This window comes from Anser cygnoides, chromosome 12, assembly GCF_040182565.1.
Source record: "Anser cygnoides isolate HZ-2024a breed goose chromosome 12, Taihu_goose_T2T_genome, whole genome shotgun sequence".
NCBI lineage: Eukaryota > Metazoa > Chordata > Aves > Anseriformes > Anatidae > Anser > Anser cygnoides.
Window position 1 is genome coordinate 3,112,084 of NC_089884.1, and position 20,209 is coordinate 3,132,292.

Sequence of the window (20,209 nt, forward strand, 5' to 3'; positions counted from 1 at the left end):
GCAGAAATCAGGGAGAGCTTATGTACAGAAACAGGGCGCAGCACAGCCCCCCAGGATCCCATAGCCTTCCTTTCAGTCGTATGTTTTACCTGGAAAAAAGCACACTTCTCATAAAACAAACTCCCAAATCAACTATTTAATCAGTTATTTTTCCATTTAAAGTCATCCAGTCATACATAAAGCACTACCCAGCCTTTACGTGCGATTCCAGGTCCGCCAGCATCTGCGAAGCACGCTTCTCACCCACATATAATGGGATGGCAAACGATTTATTTGCCCGATTTATTATTTATGGGACGGATGCATTCCCCAAGCACCCCGAGAAAAGCAGAGCGGGACAGGAGGGCTGTGGGAGCGACGAGCCATGGCTTTGTCTTAAAGCCTCTCAGGGAAGAATGGGACATGGCTTTGGGGTTCGGTTTCTGATCTGCTTGGCTCGGGTGCTGCCGATACACGTCCACGGCCGGAGCTGACTGTTGCTTTGCCAGCCCAAAAAGCGGAACAAATTAGGATGCTCTTCTCTGAATAGTTGCAGATGTTTCGCTGGGCAGATGCAAGTGCATTTTCTTTCTGGGGCTGCTGTTGGTTGCCGAGCTGTTTTTTTCACAGCGCAAAGCAAAGGCCACGGCTCCACTGGGCCCGGGAGTCTTTCCCCCTCCAACAATTTGTTTTTCAAGCTCAAACCGATACCGTGGACTTGGGCTAAACGCTGTGGTGAGCCTGGGGCTTCACCTTCCCACCGAAACCCCTCGTCAGCATTTGGAGAAAGAACTCGGAGCCCTGGTTCCGCAATGGGGTGCGCTTAGGAAGAGCCTTTTCACTACCTCCGAGTGCTGCTGGAGCCAGTGGGAATCCGTCCAGGCATAATAGACCACCCATGTGGAGCTGGGCCTAAATGTTTGAAGCTCATTCCTCCACTTCCTACTCACGGAAAACTCCCAGCGACTTTGATATCTCAGCGGGGAGTTCGGGATTGGGCCTTTGGTGAGCAATTTACGGCCTCTCTGTAAGTCAGCCTCATGATTTGCGCTGCCGGCAGAGGAAATGGAAGCGTCGTCCTCCTTCCCGAGAGGGTGCAGGGACCTCACGTGGGCTCACCATGCTGGGACACCGGGTGGCATTTAGCTCTCCTCGTGTCCGTCGGGGCTGCAAGAGCCAGCACTCTCCGTCTGTCCGCTGTCACCCCAAAATCATCGTGCTGCAGCTCCCGGGATGGATGCGGCTCTGACACACTCTTCCTCCTCTCCTCTGGGAAAGGGGAAGCGAGTGAGAGCAACTGCATTGTGACAATTAATGCAATAGCAATCAGGGGGGCTCAGGTCCTTCCCACAGCTCCCTCCAACCTCCCTGCAGGCCATTCAGTCGCACACGTGGATTTGGCTTCCCAAAAATAGGGGCCCGAGCTGGCTCTGCAGCGATCAGGATACTTTGCCCTAGGAGTCTGCTGCTGGGTGGCGTTTTTTTTCGACCGGTTCAATTCACCGCTTTGATTCCACGGCTCTGAAATCCTGTGTGCACCAAATTGCTTTTCCATGGCATCTTTTTTTTTTCATGCAGCCATTCCCATTAGCTCTCACAGCCTCACGTGGCTCGCACAGATGTCACTGGGAAGTCCCTTTGTAGCAGGAAGCGTACAGGGCCACCAACACCCCGTGTAAATGGAGTTAGTCCACTCGAGGTGACTGCATCACTTCTAGATTTCATTTTACAAAACCAAATAAAATACTCTGGTCTTTTATTTTTGACCTCTAGAAAGAAGTCAAAAATTTTTGACTTCTAGAAAGAGGTCAAAAAAGGATCCAAGCATTTCATACGGAAGACAAACTGGAGCTCTCAAAGTTTATGAATACCCTATAAAAGGGAGTGCCTGCCTCACGCAGGCTGGGATTACAGACCCCGGGGTGCACTGCGGACAATGCAGAAAGAAACTCCTTGTGCTGCAGCAGTCCTTGCCCTGGAGTACAGACCGAACGTGTAAGGGCAGCCACAGAAAGCGGACAGGATGTACCCAAAGATGAATGCTAATCTACGTATGTTCATTTTCAATATTGAAATTAAAAATCAGCTGCAAGTTTTTAAGTCAAGCTGGTTTGATGATAAATTCATCCTTGCGGTGCATTAACTGGGGTACTGGCAATTGGTATTTCTGACCACTGTGAAATGGATTTCCATGTGTGAATAAACAGCCTGTGACCGAATCATTGTGCTTACTAAATAACCCCACAAAGGAGGGATGTTAGGGCCCGGACCAACCTGCCTGAGCCCAGCAACCTCACCTGCTGCTGCGAACAGCCATGGGGTTTGTGCCCTGGTGCCCTTCCTGGGGCTGGTCTCCAGAACAGAAGTGACACTGGGGTGTGAGTGTACAGCCAGGAGGATCAGTGGGGCTTTGCCGGGGTGATGCCACTGTTTGCATTGCCAAGGCAAAGCTTTCTTTTTCTTTTTTCCTTTTTTCTTTTTCTTTTTCTTTTTTCTTTTTCTTTTTCTTTCCCTTTCCCTTTCCCTTTCCCTTTCCCTTTCCCTTTCCCTTTCCCTTTCCCTTTTCTTCTTCTTCTTCTTTTCTTCTTCTTTTCTTCTTTTCTTCTTTTCTTCTTCTTTTCTTCTTTTTTCCTTTTTTTCTTTTCCTTTTCCTTTCTCTTTCTTTCCTTCCCTTTCCTTGTCTCTCTTTCTTTCTCTCTTTCATTTTCGCTCTTTCTCTCTCTCTTTCTTCCTTTCCTTCTTTCCTTCTTTTTCCACTTTCTTTCTGTTCCCTTTCCTTCCTCCCTTTCTCATCTTTCTCTCTCCCTTCTGCCACTGTCCCGCATCTACCCGTTGTTCCTTCTCCATTCCCTTTCCCTCTCGCCCTCCCTTCCTCTTTCTCTCTCCCCCTCTCCCCCTGTCTCCCTCACCCCTCTGCCTCTCCTTTCCCCCTTCTCCTTTCTTCTCCCTCTCCTTCCTCCCCATCCCTCACCCTCCGGCTCCTCTCCCGGAGCACGGCTCCGGCTCCCACGGGCAGCCGGTGCCGGTGCGGTGCCGGACGGGCGGTGCAGAGCCCCCGGTGCCCCCTGGGGGGCAGCACACGCCGCGCAGTGCTCCCGCCGGGCAGGTGAGCGCCCGCCGGCACCGGCAGCGCCGAGCACCGGCACCGGGCAGCGCCGGCACCGGGCGCCGGGGCCGGGCCGGGGGGAGCCGGGCTGGGAAAATTCCCCGACGGGCGGCACCGTCGGGGCTGAGGCTCTCGGTTCCGGGGACAAAAAGGCAAAGAAAAGAATTGGAAGGCAAAACCGGGGGGGGGCTTAACTCGGGCAAACGGCGCTGCCGGAGCCCCGGAGGGGGGCGAGAAGAAAAAAGGGCCATGGCCGGGGGGCGAGTGCTTGCCCCTGCCTGTTGCCCGCAGGGACTTCTCTCTGCTCTCCCCTCTTTCGGAAGCATTTTGTTTCATACCGCTGATTTTTCTTTTTCTTTTTTCTTTTTTTATTTTTTTTTTTTCTTCCTCCCCGCGGTTGAAGTTCGGGCTTTTGTGAGCTTGTTGTCAGTCTCTCTAAAGTTCCCAGCTGCAGCGAGCAAAGCCCCGCGGCCGCTCCTCGGTTTTCTGTAGCAATTCATCTCGGTAAAGTTTTCAGCTGAGGAGAGGTAAGATTCAACCCAGGTTATTTCTCGAGAGCGGAGCAGGCTTCTAGGAAGGGACAGCTCTAGGACGCCGCAGGACGGGGTTGCTTTGGTCAAGCTTTTGCAGTTAAAAATTGCTGGCTTTTAAAAAGTGGCATCGTTTAAAAAATCCCGTGCGCTTATATAAGCTTAGAAAAAGCCCCAGTTTTTTAATGAGAAATATGATTTCTTTGAAAACCGAAGATGAAAATATGAAGTCGTTCGCAAATTATTCCAGAAAAAAAAAAAAGTTGTCTCGATAGTCGTAGATTAACAGAAAAATATGAGCAGATCTCGCAGAATTTAGTATTTATTTTCCCCAAAAAAATCTCCTGCACGTTTGCACAGTTGATGAAACCCTCCGGCTAAATTTCCGTTTATTTCCATCAAAATCGAATAACAATTTCGAAGCGTCCGACGAAAACTTGCCGAACGCTTTTCCATCGCGGATCATTTTTGGCGGTACCTCCTTGCAGGGGAGCTGCCCCTGATTTTTTTTTTTCGCCAATCGCATAAAATCGTTTCCTTTCTTACGAAGAAAATCGCCGGCAATCGCCGGCCCCGCCGCGTTCCCACGGCCGCAGCCGGCTGCGGTCTCGCCCCGTCCGCGGTGGCTGGAAGCGGGGAAGGGACATTTCAGCCAGCAAAATCCCTCTCTGGCTTTGGGAAAAAAAATAGAAAATCTATTTTTTAAAGCCTCACGGTGCCCCACAGATCGCAAGGAGGGAAAGGCGGAATTACAGGGCGAGAAAGCAAAAAAAAAATCCCAGCTCAGAAATCAGCTCAGGAGCAGCCGGGCTGGGGGAGGCAGCGGGGAGAAGCCCCGCCGAGGTGACAGCGAATTCACTCCGGTCTCATCTGCTCCCTCCGGGCTCGAATCGATTTTGCAGTGACTGTTTTCGTGGCCCAGGAGGGAGGGGGGAACTGGCCCTTTCCCACCTTCATGTCTCCGCCGGGCAGCCCGGGGCACCTCGCGGCAGCAACCCCAAGCACCCGAGTTTACACTTGGCCACCATGCGTCCCTAATTGTCCCGCTCTGATTGCCTCTAATGAATTCATTAGAGAGAGGCAGAGGGGCGGATTTCACATGCACGAGAAAATCCGCCTCAACGGCCGGAACGAAAAAAGCCACCTAAGAGCACTGGAAAAACTAAAACCCCCCCCCTCAAAGTGCCCCGGAGAGGCCGAGGAACCTCTGAGCCCCCAAGGACGGGGCCCGGGGGGCATCGGGCCGGGAGCGGGGGGCAAAGACGGGACAAAGCGGGGGCAAAGCGGGGACGGGGTCCTTCCTCCACCGCCACCGGGGAGGGAACCGGCGGCCTTCGGCGGATCGAAGCGGGGAGCCGCGAGGCTATTTCACCGCGAACAAATGTATCGGGGCAGGGGCAGAGCCGGCCGGCACGGAGCACAACGAGGTGGGATCCCCAACCACGGTCCTGGGGAGCCAACGGGCTGAAAATGGGCTTAAAAGTTTAAAAAAAAAAATGGGCTGAGTGGAGGGCGAGCAGGGAGCAAAGCGGGGACCCTTTTAATGAAATAATAATAAATGGTAGTAATAGCGGTAATAAAAGATTAAGACATAAAATATTTTAATAGGAATGATGTATTTTAATAAGAATGAAGTATTTAATAATGAAGTATTTTAACAAGAATAAAGATATTTTAATAAGAAATAGTTAAAAAAAAAAAAGTGGGGAAAAACTCTATCTATAGGGTTGGATATATAGATTAAAGCACGGCGAGGGTGGCCGCGCGCGTGGGTGCGCGCGCCCGCGCGCCATGCCCGGCGCGCCACCGCATCCCGGGGCCTCCCTCCCATTGGCTGCGGCGGCGGCGGCGCGGCACGCCATTGGCGGGCGGCGGCGGCGCGGGGCGGGGCGAGCGGGGAGTAAAAGCGCGGCGGCGGCGGGCCGGGGTTTGAACGCTGCGCAGCGCGGCCGGGAGCTCGGCGGCTCCGCGCACCCCTCGCCGCCCGCCGGGAGCCGCCGCCGCCGCTGCTGCTGGCTCCGGGAGGAGTTCGGGCGGCTTGGTTGTCAGCAGAACTGGGTTTCCGCAAGGCTGCTTTTTCTTCTTCTTTTTAATTTTTTCCTCCCTTTTTAAATTTTTTTTTTCCTAAATTCTTTTTTTTTTTTTTTTTTTTCCGCGAGAATATCGTATTTCCCCTCCCCTCCCGTCGGCATCCCGCTCCGCAGCAGCGCCCGCCGCCGCCGCGGGGCACGGCTAGGTGTGTAGGTCAGAATCACAGTCATAAAGAGGGAGGGAGAGGCCGCCAGAGACCACCCTGCCCCCGGCGACCCGAAGGATGCTGCTGCGGCGCCGCTGCTAGAGGACACGCTGGGATTCAGCTCGTGTCCGGGACTCGCTCTCTCCCTCTCTCCCCTCTTCCTTGTTCCGCAGAGGGGTCCCTGCCGAGGGTGAGGCCCTTCCACCCGCGCCCCTCTTCCTCCTCCTCTTCCTCTCCCCCGCGGCTCCGCTCCCCGCGGGCAGCCCTCTCCATGATGCAGGCTCGCTACTCCGTCTCGGACCCCAACGCCCTGGGAGTGGTGCCCTATTTGAGCGAGCAGAACTACTACCGGACGGCGGGGACGTACGGCGGCATGGGCAACCCCATGAGCGTCTATTCGGGCCACGCCGAGCAGTACGCGGCGGGCATGGGGCGCTCCTACGGGCCCTACCACCCGCACCAGCCCGCAGCCCCCAAGGACCTGGTGAAGCCGCCCTACAGCTACATCGCCCTCATCACCATGGCCATCCAGAACGCCCCCGACAAGAAGATCACGCTCAATGGGATTTACCAGTTCATCATGGACCGCTTCCCCTTCTACCGCGAGAACAAGCAGGGCTGGCAGAACAGCATCCGCCACAACCTCTCGCTCAACGAGTGCTTCGTCAAGGTGCCCCGCGACGACAAGAAGCCGGGCAAGGGCAGCTACTGGACCCTGGACCCCGACTCCTACAACATGTTCGAGAACGGCAGCTTCCTGCGCCGCCGGCGCCGCTTCAAGAAGAAGGACGTGTCCAAGGAGAAGGAGGAGGCCCGCGAGAGGCTGCTGAAGGAGCAGCCCAAACCCCCCGGGCTGCCCGGCTCCGAGCTCCCCAAGGAAGCCTCCTCCTCCTCCTCTTCCTCCGCCTCGGCTCCGGCCTCCGAGAAGAAGGTGGTGATCAAGAGCGAGACGGCATCGCCGGAGCTGCCGGTGATCACCAAGGTGGAGACGCTGAGCCCGGCCAGCGGCGGGGCCCTGCGGGACAGCCCCCGCAGCGCCGCCTCGCCTCCCGCCGCCTCCCCCGAGGGCTCCCTGCCCGAGCATCACCCCGCCGGCAACGGGCTGCCGGGGGGTTTCAGCGTGGAGAACATCATGACCCTGCGGACTTCCCCCCCGGGGGATCTGAGCCCGGTGAGTGCCGCCTCGGGCCGGACGGGGGCCGCAATGCCGCTGGGCTACCCGCCGTCGGGGCAGCCGTCGGGTTACAGCGCGGCGTGCAGCCAGGCGCTGGACGCTAGTGGGAGCTACCACTGCAGCATGAGGGCCATGAGCCTGTACAGCGGCGAGAGGCCGGGCCACATGTGCGTGCCCCCAGCGCCGCTGGAGGAAGGCCTGGCCGAGCACCCCACGGGCGCCCCGTCGCCCCTGGGCGCCCTGAGCCTGCCGTCGGGGCAGGAGGGAGCGCTGGGAGCCGGGCATCCCCACGGCGGGGGGGCGGCGCAACCGGCAGCCTCGTGGTACCTCAATCACGGAGCCGAGCTGAGCCACCTGCCCGGGCACACTTTCGGCACCCAGCAGCAGACTTTCCCCAACGTCCGGGAAATGTTCACGTCGCACCGGCTCGGCATGGAGAGCGCCTCGCTCAGCGAGCACCAGGTGAGCAGCAACTCCGCCTGTCAGCTCCCCTACAGGTCCGCGCCGTCCCTATACCGCCACGCCGCCCCCTACTCCTACGACTGCACTAAGTACTGAGTAGCCACCGCCCCCCTCCCCTCTAGGGCAAGCCTCAAAACAAAACCCCCAAAAAAATGAAAGGAAAAAAAAAAAAGGAAAAAAAAAAAACCGATAATAACAATTCCCCCCCCCAAAAAAAATCGAAAATCAGGTGAAATAAAACCACACCAAACCCTTCAGACTGAGGACAGACCTCACAACCTCTCCGTGGACCTGCGAGCCACGGCGTTTGGAGATCCCAAGCCCCCCTCCTTTCCCCCTACCCCCCCCCCCCCCCCCTTCGGGCCTCCTGAAATGCAAGTAAATTTTACTTGAAAAGGGGATCTCTCCTAAAAAAAAAAAAATAAAATTAAAAAAAAAAAACAAATTATATATATATATGTCTATCTAAACAAAGTGGCAAATTTTATATGCTAAAGTATAGGGGGTCTCAGAAAATAAGTTATGGACCAATATCGCAACGACCATTTATACGATTTTAAAGAAAAAAAGTATATAAATATATATATATAAATATATGTCCTGGGTATTTTTTAAGTTCTCTGTTGTGCTGTAAAAAATGTGTGGATTTCTAATCAGGCTAATTTTCAGAGCCATTAATATAATATTTAAAGTTGAGTTCACTGGATTATTTTTGTCGCGCCCAACGACTCCTAACTTCCAAATTAATGACAAGTGATTTCTTCTTCTTCTCTGTACAATTATGCAATAGAGTTTCTTTCGTTTTAGAGCTCTTCTTTGCGCAAGACGAGGAAATAATTTATTTTTTGCTGGTGGATTTTTTTTGAAAGAAAAAGACAAAGTATCTGATACTTTTTTTATTATTATTTACGACGTGTGATGTTTTGTATAATAGATTTCACCTTGACCATTCCTAAGGACTATTTGCTTTAACCTGCTTCAAAGTTCGTTTGTCTTATGTGGTCTTAATTGTTGTACTTACCTTAAAATAAATCCATGCTGTTTTTTCTGCTCCAAGTCTGGCGCTTGTGTGTGTATATACGTGTTTTTTGCAAGTTTTCTCCCTCCACCTTTCCTTCGCGCGGAAAAACGTGGCACTCGTTGCTTTTTTTTTCTTTTTTTTTTTTCTTTTCCCAAACCAAGTCCTTTTCCTGCAGCACGAGGGCTCGTTCCGATTATTTTGGGGGCTGTTGGGTGCTGTGGGGCCGCTCTCCCTCCGCCCCAGCCCCTGCGGCGGGGCATTTCCCAGGCCCCAGGGGTTTCGGATTGCTGCCGCTGCCTTTCCTCTTGCCCTGTCCCTGCATCATAGGCCCGGGCTCCGCTTTGCAGCTGCTTCCACACGGGGCAAAAAAAAAAAAAAAAAAAAAAAAAAAAAAACCCCAATTCCCCTCTTTTAAGGAAACCCGAAGGGCTGCGAGCAGGGACGGGTGAGAAGAGCTCTCGCTTAAACCCCAGCTCGCCGCGGAGTCTAGGAATAATGCGGGAAGTTCTTTTAGGAATCGTTTTACAGCTTTTAAATCCCCTCCCGTCTGAAGGTTTGCATGGGTTTGACCTTCTCGTTATCTACCTAAGCCGCTTTTAGGGCCGGCTTTTTTTTTTTTTTTTTCCCCCCCCCTCCGTCCCCCCCCTTCCCCCCGAACCAACCTGTTAAAGCAACTTCAGCCGGGGGCAGCGATGCTAACGGCATGCTGCGGGCTTCGTGGGGGGGGGAAAAAACTCCGCTTCTTTCCCAGGGTTTGTAAGCCCGGCTCCTTGCCCGGCTGCCGGGGCCACCTCCCCCTTTTCCCTTTCCACCCCCCCCCCCGCCGCCCCCATGTCCCGTGTCGCCGTGGCCGGGTCGCGGAGCCCCTTCTGCTCGCGGGAGGCTGTTAAAATCGATGACATAAATTGGGTTTGATCGGGTACATTTCGCATGCGCTGGAAAGCTGGCAAGAGGCACAGAAACTCTCGGTTTGAAATGAGAAAAAATGTCCGACACTCACTTGATCTGTATTTTAAGGAACATTCTTGTAAAACTCTTGCCCTTTTTCCTGGCTCTCAGAGGGTAGTTTTTCTTTTTTCCTTTTTTTTTTTTTTTTCTTGCAACAAAATCCGAAGAGCTATTTCAAAGAGGAAGAAGGTAAAAAATAATAACAAAAATATAAAGCGGGGAAGATTTCTTCCCCGGGTTCAGCCCTGTGTTTCCTCGCAGGTTTTCTTCTCCACAGGCTGGGGAGCAGCGGGCGGGGACCTGCCCTGCTCTGTGTCCCCCCCCCCCCGTGCTGCTGCTGGACAGTTCCTGGGGGACACGGCCGGGCTGCAGCAGGGTTTGGGGGTCCCCTTTCACCCCCGTTTGGTTTTGCTGCCTCGCCCCCGTCCCGGCGAGGGGCAGCCCCGACGGAAGCAGCAGGGAGGGGGCCAGCCCCCCCAGCCCAGCCCGTAGCTACCCCCCTCCGGTGCCGGCTGGGTTTTTCAGGGCTAGGTGGCCTTTACACTGCCACCAGCAGCCGATGTCGGCAATAATCCTGGAGGGATGTAAAGAGGGGGAGAAGGCTCTGCCCGGTGGGGTGTGCGGTGTTCCCAAGCCCTATCCCCCATCCCCGCTGTGCTGCCGTCGTGGGGCGGCAGGATTTCAGCAGCCTGGCAGAAAAAGAAAAGCCCTCGCGAAGGTGCTGAGAGCAAGGAGCTCGGGAGCTTGCTTCCTGCAGGATCAGGCCTTCCCCCCAGCCGGGAAGAGCATCCGGGGCAGGGCGGCCTCCCGGCTCCCCCCTCGGAGGAGGCTGGGGGCTCAGGTCCCTTTGCTGAGCCCCCACCCTGTGTCCTGGGGAGGGGGGGTGTCAGACCTCGTCTGCCCCTTTCCCCGAGCCCCCGGCCTTTCCGAGGGGAGCGCTTTTGGGGCTCATTTTGCAGGCGAGGCGAGGAGCGCGGGGCTCAGGCATCTTTCCGTGGCTGCATTTAGAAGCCGAGCTATGGGGTTCAATGCCGCGATAGGCGTTTGTCGCGACAGGTGACTTCAGCCCGAGGCAGAGGGGGAGGAAGGAAGGAAGGAGGAAGGCACAGGGCAGCGCCTACGGCCTTGTGACGGCCCTGATGCATCTTTGCCCACCCCAAATAATCCACCACCACGTCCTTAGGACAACGTTTGCAGCTGAAGCACCCCCAGAGCACCCTCCCCCCCCGCCCAAGCAGGTCCGGGGACCAAGCTTAGCCCCAGCGGGGCTGGCTGAAGCTGAAGGATGCTCCGGGACGGGGCCCAGCGCGGTTCCGGGCAGCGGATGAGGATGGTGGATGGGTTTTTCTTGCTGCTTTGCCATCAGCCTACGGTTTTGCAAACCTGTCTGAGAGCCCAGACAGCTGCGGGGCTCGGGAGGGGAAGGGCCGGCGGTTTCCCAGCTCGTCCCCGCGGCGCTGCCGGGAATGTCCCCACGCCGGCGGTCACCGTGCCCCGGCCGAGAGCGCCTTTCCCAAGAGCTGCAGGACCCGGTTAAAACTCACTGCCTTTAGGAAAGTCTCCGACCTCTGCACAGGCCTGGGCACGGAGCTGTCTGCCTTCCCTCCACGCCATCCTAAATCCCCTAGAGCTCGGCAGGGCGCCGTGGGAAGGCATCGGACAGGAGCTTTTGGGGCAAGGCCGCTAGGTCTTTTGTCACTTCGGAGGGGACTTTGCAGACTGTCCATACCAGGCAGTGAGAGGCCAGGAGATAAAGAAATGTACCCCCAAACTGTGCCCATTTCGAGCGACTTTGCAACTGTACAGCGCCGAGCACCCGGGGCGAGGGGTGGGCGCTTGGCTGTGGCTCAGGGCTGCTCGCATCTGTCAGAAGGAGGAAGGGGCTGGGGCAAGGGGCTGGGGCAAGCCGAAAGCCACTGCCGCTGGTAAACCTGCGGGGGGGTTTAACCCCTTCCGAAACCGCTCTGCCAAGGGCTGGACGGGCCCGGACCCTGCGGCGGGGCGGGCCGCGGGGGGAGTGGGGAGCACTGGTTTATTTATCCCCAGTTCCCCACCAGTATGGGCTGCGGAGGGAGTGGGGAGCACTGATTTATCCCCGTTCCCCACCGCTATGGGCCGTGGAGGGAGTGGGAAGCACTGATTTATCCCCCTTCCCCACCGCTACGGGCCGTGGAGGGAGTGGGAAGCACTGATTTATCCCCCGTTCCCCACCGCTATGGGCCGTGGAGGGAGCGGGGAGCGCTGATTTATTTATCCCCCGTTCCCCACCGCTATGGGCCGTGGAGGGAGCGGGGAGCACTGATTTATTTATCCCCCGTTCCCCACCATTACGGGCTGCGGCGGGAGCGGGGAGCACTGATTTATCCCCCTCTCCCCCCGGGATCCCCGGGCGGGAGCGCTCCTCGCTGCTGCTTTAAAAGGGGCCTGTCAGCTGGAGAGGAGGGGAAACACGTCCAGGAGCGCCTCCGTCGCCGGCTCCGCATTTCTTCCGCTCAGGGGAAGAACAACAACATCAACAAAACAACAAAAATCCTTCTCCGCAGCGTTGCTCGCTCTCGTCCGCTCGCTTCCCCGGCCACCCCGCAGCCGTCAGAGCCGCCTCGGCTGCAGGCACGTCCGAGGGGGCTGCTCCCGGGCAGATAACGCGGAGATGCCGCTGGCAGGAGAGAGACACCAGGCAGCACATGGGCTGGGAAGAAGGAGCAGACAGAAAAGCCGCATCCCCGCCTCCAAGGATTTCCTACCGGGGGGGTGGGGGGGGTGGGGGGAGGAGGAAGCAACAATTTTCCTGGGGGAGGGAGCTCGGGAGAGCCCGCGTGCCCGTCTCCTGCAGTCCACGCGAGTATTTATTGTTTTATTAACCCGTGTTTGGGGTGGCTTGGGAGCGGGGGGATTCCCCGAGGTGGGGCTGTGCGGAGGGGGGGGGTGGGAGACGACCCTCGGCCCCGGCTCGCTGCCCTGCGGGAGCGTCGAGCAGGTGAGAGCAGCCGGGCTCTGCACCATCCCTCCCCGCTGAGGATGCTACCGGGGGGGGGTGTGTGTGTGGGGGGGAGACTGCCCGGCAATGCTGGTCCCCACTCTCGAGGCGCTCCTCCCTCCGAGCCCTCCTTCTGCTTTGATTTTTCTGGGCTTTTATTGCATTTATGGCACGCCGGATGGCGTGCCGGGGGCCGGCGGGTGTGCGCGGCGCGGGGGAGGGATGCGGCGTCCCCGCAAGGGCGGTGTTAGCGGGGTGGGTTTAATCCCCCCCCTCTCCTTTTCCCCTTCCCCACCTGCCTGGGACGAGCCAGTGAGCGAGGAGAGCCCCGAGCCCCTCTCCCCGACAGAAGCCACCTCCCTGGGCAGTCCGGCTGCGCATCCCGGACTGGTGATGGTGCTTTATAGGTTTTGGGATCGTTTGCGGCCCCATAAAAATCCCGTTAGATTTCTGCCCGGGGGTGAAAGCCCCTCGCCCTCTGCACTGCTCGGGGAAACGGCAGAGGTGGGCGAGAAACCCGACGGGAGGAGAGGGGGGGCACGGCCAGGGCCGGGCAGATCTTGCTCCCCTCCTTAAATAACCAGGGAGGGAGCATCTCCCGTGCTGGCGTTCCCTCTCCTGAAACCCTCCCTTTATTTCCACGGCCCTATAACGGGGGGGCACACACCCATACACCCCCCATCCCCTGCCTCCTCTTCCCTCCCCCGGAGAAATGATGCTTCACCGCCGGCTCTAACGCAGGTCTGAGCCGCGGTGGCCTGGGGAAAGAGCCGACACCTCCAACCGCATCGGAATACCTCAGGGCTTCGGATTAAAGCTGTTACATCAGTAAATTAAAAAAAAAAATAAAAAAAAAAAATCCAACAACAGAAAACACAGACCCAAACCTGGACGTTTATACAGAAAAAGAGCATCACAAATTCCTAATGTAAGCACCGGCCAGCTGTGTGCACTTGTAAAGTTGTTATAATCCCCCTCCTTGTTATAAACAGGAAAGTACATAATATAAAGCAACAGGCCCGCATTCACAAATACTGACCCTCCTCCCCGCGCCTGCCAAATTCCCCTTGTCTGAAGCTCGCTGCAGCCCCCGGGCGTCTCTCCCGGCTCGGCCCCTGCCCGCACGGCGCTCGCCGGCCACGGGGGGGGCCAGGGCCGGGCCCGGCCTCCGCCCCCAGCCGGTCCTCGACGGGGAGACTGCGGCCTCCGGCCCGGAGCCGCTCCGCACCTGGCCCCCGCACAGAGCCCTTCCTCCGGCAGGGAGTCCCCTGCTCCTTCCTCCCCTCCGCAGCGCTGCTTTCTCCTCTCCTCGATCCGGTTTTCTTCCTTTTCTCTCCATTTTATTTTTTTTTTTATTTTTTTTTTATTTTTTTGGTTAATGCCCCCGTTTTCCTGCGGGGATCCTCGCCCGCTCCTCCCCGAGCTCCAGCAGTGCACATCCTGCTCTGCTGTGTGTGCTTACAGCGTCAAAGGGTGGACGTGATATTTCAAACATCAGATCAGTGCGTTTATATATTGGGTGCCCGGAAATTTTTCCAAATAAACACAGCTTGATTCGACTTGGGTGGGCAGACTTATCAACAGACTAATTCTATAAACAAATGAAGGAATAACCCGGAGACCATTGGCTGGTACCAGCAAGACACGTGGAGAGAGCTTGGAGTTTTGTAGCAATGAAATTTTAATTAATGTGGGTGGGCTGAGAACACAAACGACTGTTTATCAGAGACAATTTATTTTCCAGTGCTAAGTCAACATATAATAGCAAACTTACAACAATTATTTAACTTCTCCCCCCCCTCCTTTTTTTTTTTTTTCCTTTTTTTTTTTTTTTTTTTTTAAGAGCTATGAAGCAGGGACAGAGGCAGAGCGAGCTCGTTGAGGCAGGGCTGGGATCTGAGCTCGCACAAATAGCTCCCCGGCGGACTCGCCCCAGGTTCCTGCCCTGCCCTGGCCCTTCGCTGGGCTCCGAGGGGGAAGACCCGGAGCTCCACGCCCGCCGGCCATGAGCCACCTCTACGGCAGCCACCTCTCCCCCATGGGCAGCCCGTCCATGCTCTACCTCCCGGCCGCGCTGGGCTTCGCCCCCAGCGGCGCTCTCTCCCGGCAGGACCCCCCGCAGAAACCCCCCTACAGCTACATCGCCCTCATCGCCATGGCCATCAAGGAGGCTCCGGAGCAGAAGGTGACCCTGAGCGGCATCTACCAGTTCATCATGGACCGCTTCCCCTTCTACCACGACAACAAGCAGGGCTGGCAGAACAGCATCCGCCACAACCTCTCCCTCAACGACTGCTTCGTCAAGGTGCCCCGGGAGAAGGGGAGGCCGGGCAAGGGCAGCTACTGGACCCTGGACCCTCGCTGCTTGGACATGTTCGAGAACGGCAACTACCGACGGAGGAAGAGGAAGCCCAAAGCCGCGGGGCCCCCGGAGGCTCGGAGCGGCGCCGTGCCCCCCGACGGCGGCCGCCCCGACGAGCCCAAGCGGGCCAAGGGGAGCGGAGCGGGGCACAGCCCGGCGGCGGACTCGGGCGACGAAGGGGCTCCGGGACCGGCTGCCGGTGGGGGGGGGGAAGAAGGGGTTGCCCCCGGGAGACCCCCCCGCTGCTCCTCCGCCGCCGCCCCCCGGGCTCCCGCCGCCTCCGGGGGGCCGCCCGCCGCCCCCCCGGCTCTCAAGAGCGGTCCTCGGGGTCGCAGCTTCAGCATCGAGAGCATCCTCGCCCAGGGGTTGCGGCAGCCCCCCCCCGGGGCAGCCCCCAAGGCCCGGGAGAGCCCCGTCGGTTGCCTCGGCGGCTCCCTGGTCGCCAGCGGGGGCTTCGGGCCGGCCCTCAACGCCTCCCTCATGCTCGACTCCCAGGTGCACGGCAGGCTCTACCACATCGGCATCCCCTTCCTCTCCTGCTTCCCTCTCCACTTCTCCGAGGCCGTACTGAATTTCCAGTAGGTGCCCCCCACCCCTCCAGCCCCCTCGCTGCTCGCTGGAGGGCAGAGCCCGGACTCGGACCTCGCCACGCGGGTAAAAGACCAAAAAACGCTCTTAGAGGTGACTCAGGATTTCAGGGCATTTTCAAGGCACGTCTCGCTGCGGAGAGCTCCTTAGGGATTGCTTCTCCCCACCCCCCAGCCCCCCCCACCAGATCGACTGTGCAAGGTAAAGCGGTTTTCTTTTCACCTCGGTGGCGGAGGCGCAGAGAGGGGGCACTGGGGGGGGTCCCACGCTGGCCTCCACGCCCTGCAGGCTTTGCTCTGCGGCTTTTGCCTTTGCATCCATCACGTTTCTTAGACCTGCTTTCTGCCACCCCCCTCTGGTCTCCAGTTTTCTTTATTTTTTTTATTTTTTCTTTATTTTTTCCTTTTGAAAACCCAAACCGCCCCTTTTATTCTCACGGAAGGGGGCTGAGATTTGCTTTGCCACGCGTACCCATGGGGGCCTGCTGCACACCATCGCTCCTGAGTTCAGCCCAGCCCTCCGAGTGGGTAAAAGGCAGGTAACCAGAGTAACCAGAGCTGAAACAAGGGCAGACAAAATAATCCAGGCTCATTCTGCGCAGTCCTGCTTGCTTTGACTCAGCACTGTATATAACTCACGACGTTAACGCAAGCTGTTTTCCTGCCCAGCACTTGTGCTTCTTGAGTATCGCGATAGTGGTGTCTCACTTCTGTCTCGCTCATGTGGCCGTGGAGAGGGGGCACGGATGAGCAAAGACGTTTTGAACGTGGAGAAGCGGCCCGTTTCCCTGGGTGGCTGGGATCGGTTGCTTCTGACCAAAAAAGACTGAAGCCGGGTTGTGGAGGCTGGTCTTGGCATTTCAAAGGAGCTGTGTTAACAACCCGGACAACTACCAGGAAAAAAAAACACAAACCAACAGAAACCATCAACTATGTTTCTCAAAGTTTTTTTTTTTTTCTTTTCTTTTCTTAAAGAAAGAAAAATCAAGACTCTTTAGGAGCAATCAGGAATATTTTTTTTTTTTTTTTTTTTTTTTTGCCATGATAGAGGCTTTCTGTATATTAATGGATAAATGCCCTTCTGGAAAAAAAAAAAGTCTATATTCTCAATTTTCATTATGAAACCAATCTATATCCAATAAAAGCATTTGGTCCAGGACCGTGGCTGATGCGTTGTCAAACTCCCATCACCTCGTGCAGCCTGGTGGGGTGACGCTGCCAGGAGGAGGTAAAAGGGGACTCAGGAGAAATACAGGGGCTTGGGGAGTGACATGTTTCTTGTAACTGTGATCTCGTATTTCCTGAAGTGATTCTGTCTCTCTCCTCCCTCCATCCCACCCCTTCTCATGGCCTTACCTGGGCTATGGAAGTCTGGTTTCTCAGGTGAGCTGTGGGTCAGCTTTTCCAGAGGATGGCCGGCACCTAACACCTCGCCTGCCTGCCTTGACATTTGGACCAGGAGCTTAGCAGGGCTCAGATCAACACGAAGCAAAGAGCTCTCAGGTGGGGAAGTACAGAAAATCCCTGAAAGGTGGGAATGATGTGGAGTTTCCCAAAAGGAAGATGCTCACAGGTGGATCCCTGGGCAGATACAGATACAGCTTTTCCCAGGAGTGTGCCAACACCCTCAACGAAAAAAAGAAAAAAAGGAGAAAAAAAAAGGACAGGGGAAATATTTATATAGATTTGCAAGATAGAAAAAATAACATTCACTATATGCTTCCTATTTCTGGTAATTTCTGTTTAAATAACAATCGAGTCCATTTTTTAAAGCTATGGCACCACATCAGGACAATCTTGTGATAGTGAAGGTGTCACTGCCCGCGCAAAGCCACTTGTGCTCCCACCGTCACCTACAGAGCTGGGCACGTGCTGGGAGGGTTCATCAATTCCCTTGTCCCTGCAGTGCCACTCCTGTGTAATTACAGACAGGCACTGGAGCAAGTTAAATAAATGGCAGCCTTACTAGGAGGGTTTGAACAAGCCCTGTGGAGGCTGGGTGCTAACATCACCCATATGAAGCAGCAGGGGCAGGGAGGTCAGGGTTAGTTCTTGCCCAGTGGTGCCTTGAGACCTCCCATCATCCCTCCCCCCCCCCCCAGCTGCTTGCATGTCATAGGGCTTGGTCACGCGTGGGAAACGGGGGGGTTAATCCTGCCTCTGAGGATGCATGAGGCCAGGTCTCCATCAAGCTCCAGAGCTTGGTCCCACAGCAGAGATGCTGGATCCTTCGTCCCCCTTCAGCCTGGCCTGAGGAAGGGTTTTGCCCCCGGATGACTATTCGTGCTCTCAGTCACAAGGCAGTTTATAGACAGAAAACCCTTTTTCTTTGTGAGTGAAGCCCCTCCTGACACACAGCAGATGTTCCCACCCGCCCCGGGGAGAGCTCTCCCATTGCAGCTGCACAGGGCATGGTCCCTGGGAATTTGCACACCTCCAGGGTACGCTGGCAAGTGGCCATTTGCTTCTGTGTGCACAGAGTGTGGGGACAGCCACATGCAAAGAAAAATCCACTAAAGCCCCCCCGGGCAGTCCCATCACATGTTTTTATCCGTGTCTCCAGCCTTGGCTGGATCCCTTTTTCCTAACTTGGCCCCCGACCTGTGGTGCCCCAGTCCTGGGACCTCTCAGATCCTATTCCAGCTCCCAAAATACCTTTTTGGTCCTGCTGCCTGGGTTTTTCCTGCTCACACAGGTGTATCCAGGTGCACGGGGTAACCATCAGCAGCCACTGCGACCATTTCCTTCACTGATAGCCTCCACCTCGAAGCCCTTTATGTACAAGGGCAGACCCTGCTCAAAATAAAAAAAGAAATAAAAAACACCTGAAGGAATAAAACTGAAGTTGTACTGCAGCTTGACTTGTATGTTTTTGTCACAGGCGTGTTTTGGGGGGATTTAACCTTTTCTGCGTGATAGGAGTTTGTTTCCTTGAAGCTTTGCTCACAGTGACATTTGGTTTTATGTCTGTTTTGTTAGAGTGGAGTGGGACCGAGCCCAGCTGCAGTATTTAAAAGCTACACCAGGCCTGAGTTTGGTTTCACTTGGGAGAGAAAAATTAACAGGCTTCATGTGTTCTGCACAAGGGTGACTCTAACTCGCGTGAACTCAGAACCAAGTAAATAGCTCTGAGTGGCAACTCGGAATTAATTGGGATCAGGCCATCGGTGTAATTTGCAGGAGATGAATACTGAGAAAAAGGGTCTTGTTGCCAGCTCGCAGAATGACTAACCACACAAGGCTTTTGCACGTCATATGTTTATATATAGAAGAGCAGAACTAATGGTACAATAAAAACAACTGCAGTTTGGTGCTGAGAAAGAAGTGTGCCTATCAGTATGCCAGTACCTGGCATCTGCATGGGGCTGAATGTCCTCGATTCCTCTGCACATCACCCAAATCTTGGTGCTGCGCCGTACAAAACAGACACCGTGTCCTACAAATACAAAGGGCCTGACAAGCTGCAAATATTCAATGTCAATGGTTTCACACCTGTTCCACAACCAAAAAAAAAAACAAAAACAGCTGCCAAACACAAAACTGCCACCCAGTATTTAACTCATCCCTGGAATCTCCCCCCTTTTGCTTTCCCAACCTCTTGGGCTTGGCTATAAACACAAGTCTGCAATACTGCGAAGAAAAAGGAGAAAATAGCCTATGATGCAGTATAAACAGCATACTCCTTGTGTGGGCGATATATATGCTTTTCCGTTCCTCCGGGGAGGAATGACCTCTCCCAGCTGAGCAAGGTTTCACGTCGCCGAGCTCTGCAGCCAATTTTAACTCGTTGGAGCACAGAAGAGCTGGAAGAGGTTTGTGGCGGACCTCTTCAGGTCTCGGAGCAGCCTTGCTCCGAACACAGGTTTCCAATGAGGGGAACTGAAAACGCTGCATAGCAGCCTATTAAAACAGTTCAGGAGTTTTATTTCTCATAAATGGGGCTTCCAATCTTGAAATTCACACTGCGTGTGTCCTCTTAAAGTTGGTCCCACAGCGTATATACACGTATATTTATATATATATAAAACATCAAGTATTTACATATGTGCAGAAGCCGCTTTCAGGACTTGTCACTCAAAGTTCCTGGCTGCACATGCCTGATTTCAAGGTGACACAACCCAAAGGGACTTTGTAGCTGCTTCTATTTCATTTTGGTCCCTTTTAATAATTCCTTTTTCCTTCATCCTTTCCCAAGGAGGACACGCACTGGAGAGAACATCCCTTTTCACACCAAAACCCTCTGGCCTCCTGCTAATTGCTCTTCAGCCTGTTGTAAAGAGCTGTCAATTCCAGAAACAAGAGGGCAGGAGGATCTGCTCCGTTGCTTGATTCATAGCCCCGCACACCCAGAAAACAGGTCTCCTGGGAGACGGCATTTTGGATATTAAACAGATCGCATACTTGATTTTCAATGAAAGACCAAGAAGACAAGATCACAGGATGAGAGAAGTTACAGATGGAAAAGGTCTATGAGGTTATGCAATTCATCAGTCTGGACATTGCATAATTGCTCCCTACAGTATATTTTTAGTGCTTTATCCAGACAAATCATTAAGTGCTTTAAAATGGGCCAGATTCCTCAAATGCAATGCGTGCTAAATCACAGCTGATTTCACAGAGGCTCGTAGCTCGCAGTGTCTAATAAGACACCAGAAGAAAGTTTTGTGTGGTCAAGGAGAACTGAACCGGCCCTTCCAAAAATAAATACTGATCTGATTCAGAATTCCTTATAGGAATCTTTCCTAAATTGGCTGAATTAGAACCCTTAAATCTCATTTTCAGATTATACTGAATAATACGTTATTACTTATTCAGATGTTCTCTTAG

The 20,209-nt window shown here is 55.0% G+C and overlaps 2 protein-coding genes across 2 annotated transcripts; both read left to right on the top strand.

Moving 5' to 3' along the window:
• The first annotated feature begins 5,535 nt into the window (after positions 1 to 5,535).
• On the top strand, positions 5,536 to 8,543 carry FOXC2 (forkhead box C2). Its single transcript, XM_048075185.2, has one exon. It carries the CDS (start codon positions 6,123 to 6,125, stop codon positions 7,581 to 7,583), a length of 1,461 nt encoding a protein of 486 aa, XP_047931142.1. The 5' UTR covers positions 5,536 to 6,122; the 3' UTR covers positions 7,584 to 8,543.
• A 5,276-nt stretch (positions 8,544 to 13,819) lies between these two features.
• FOXL1 (forkhead box L1) lies at positions 13,820 to 18,225 on the top strand. Its single transcript, XM_067004419.1, has one exon. It carries the CDS (start codon positions 14,439 to 14,441, stop codon positions 15,375 to 15,377), a length of 939 nt encoding a protein of 312 aa, XP_066860520.1. The 5' UTR covers positions 13,820 to 14,438; the 3' UTR covers positions 15,378 to 18,225.
• Positions 18,226 to 20,209: the final 1,984 nt, after the last annotated feature.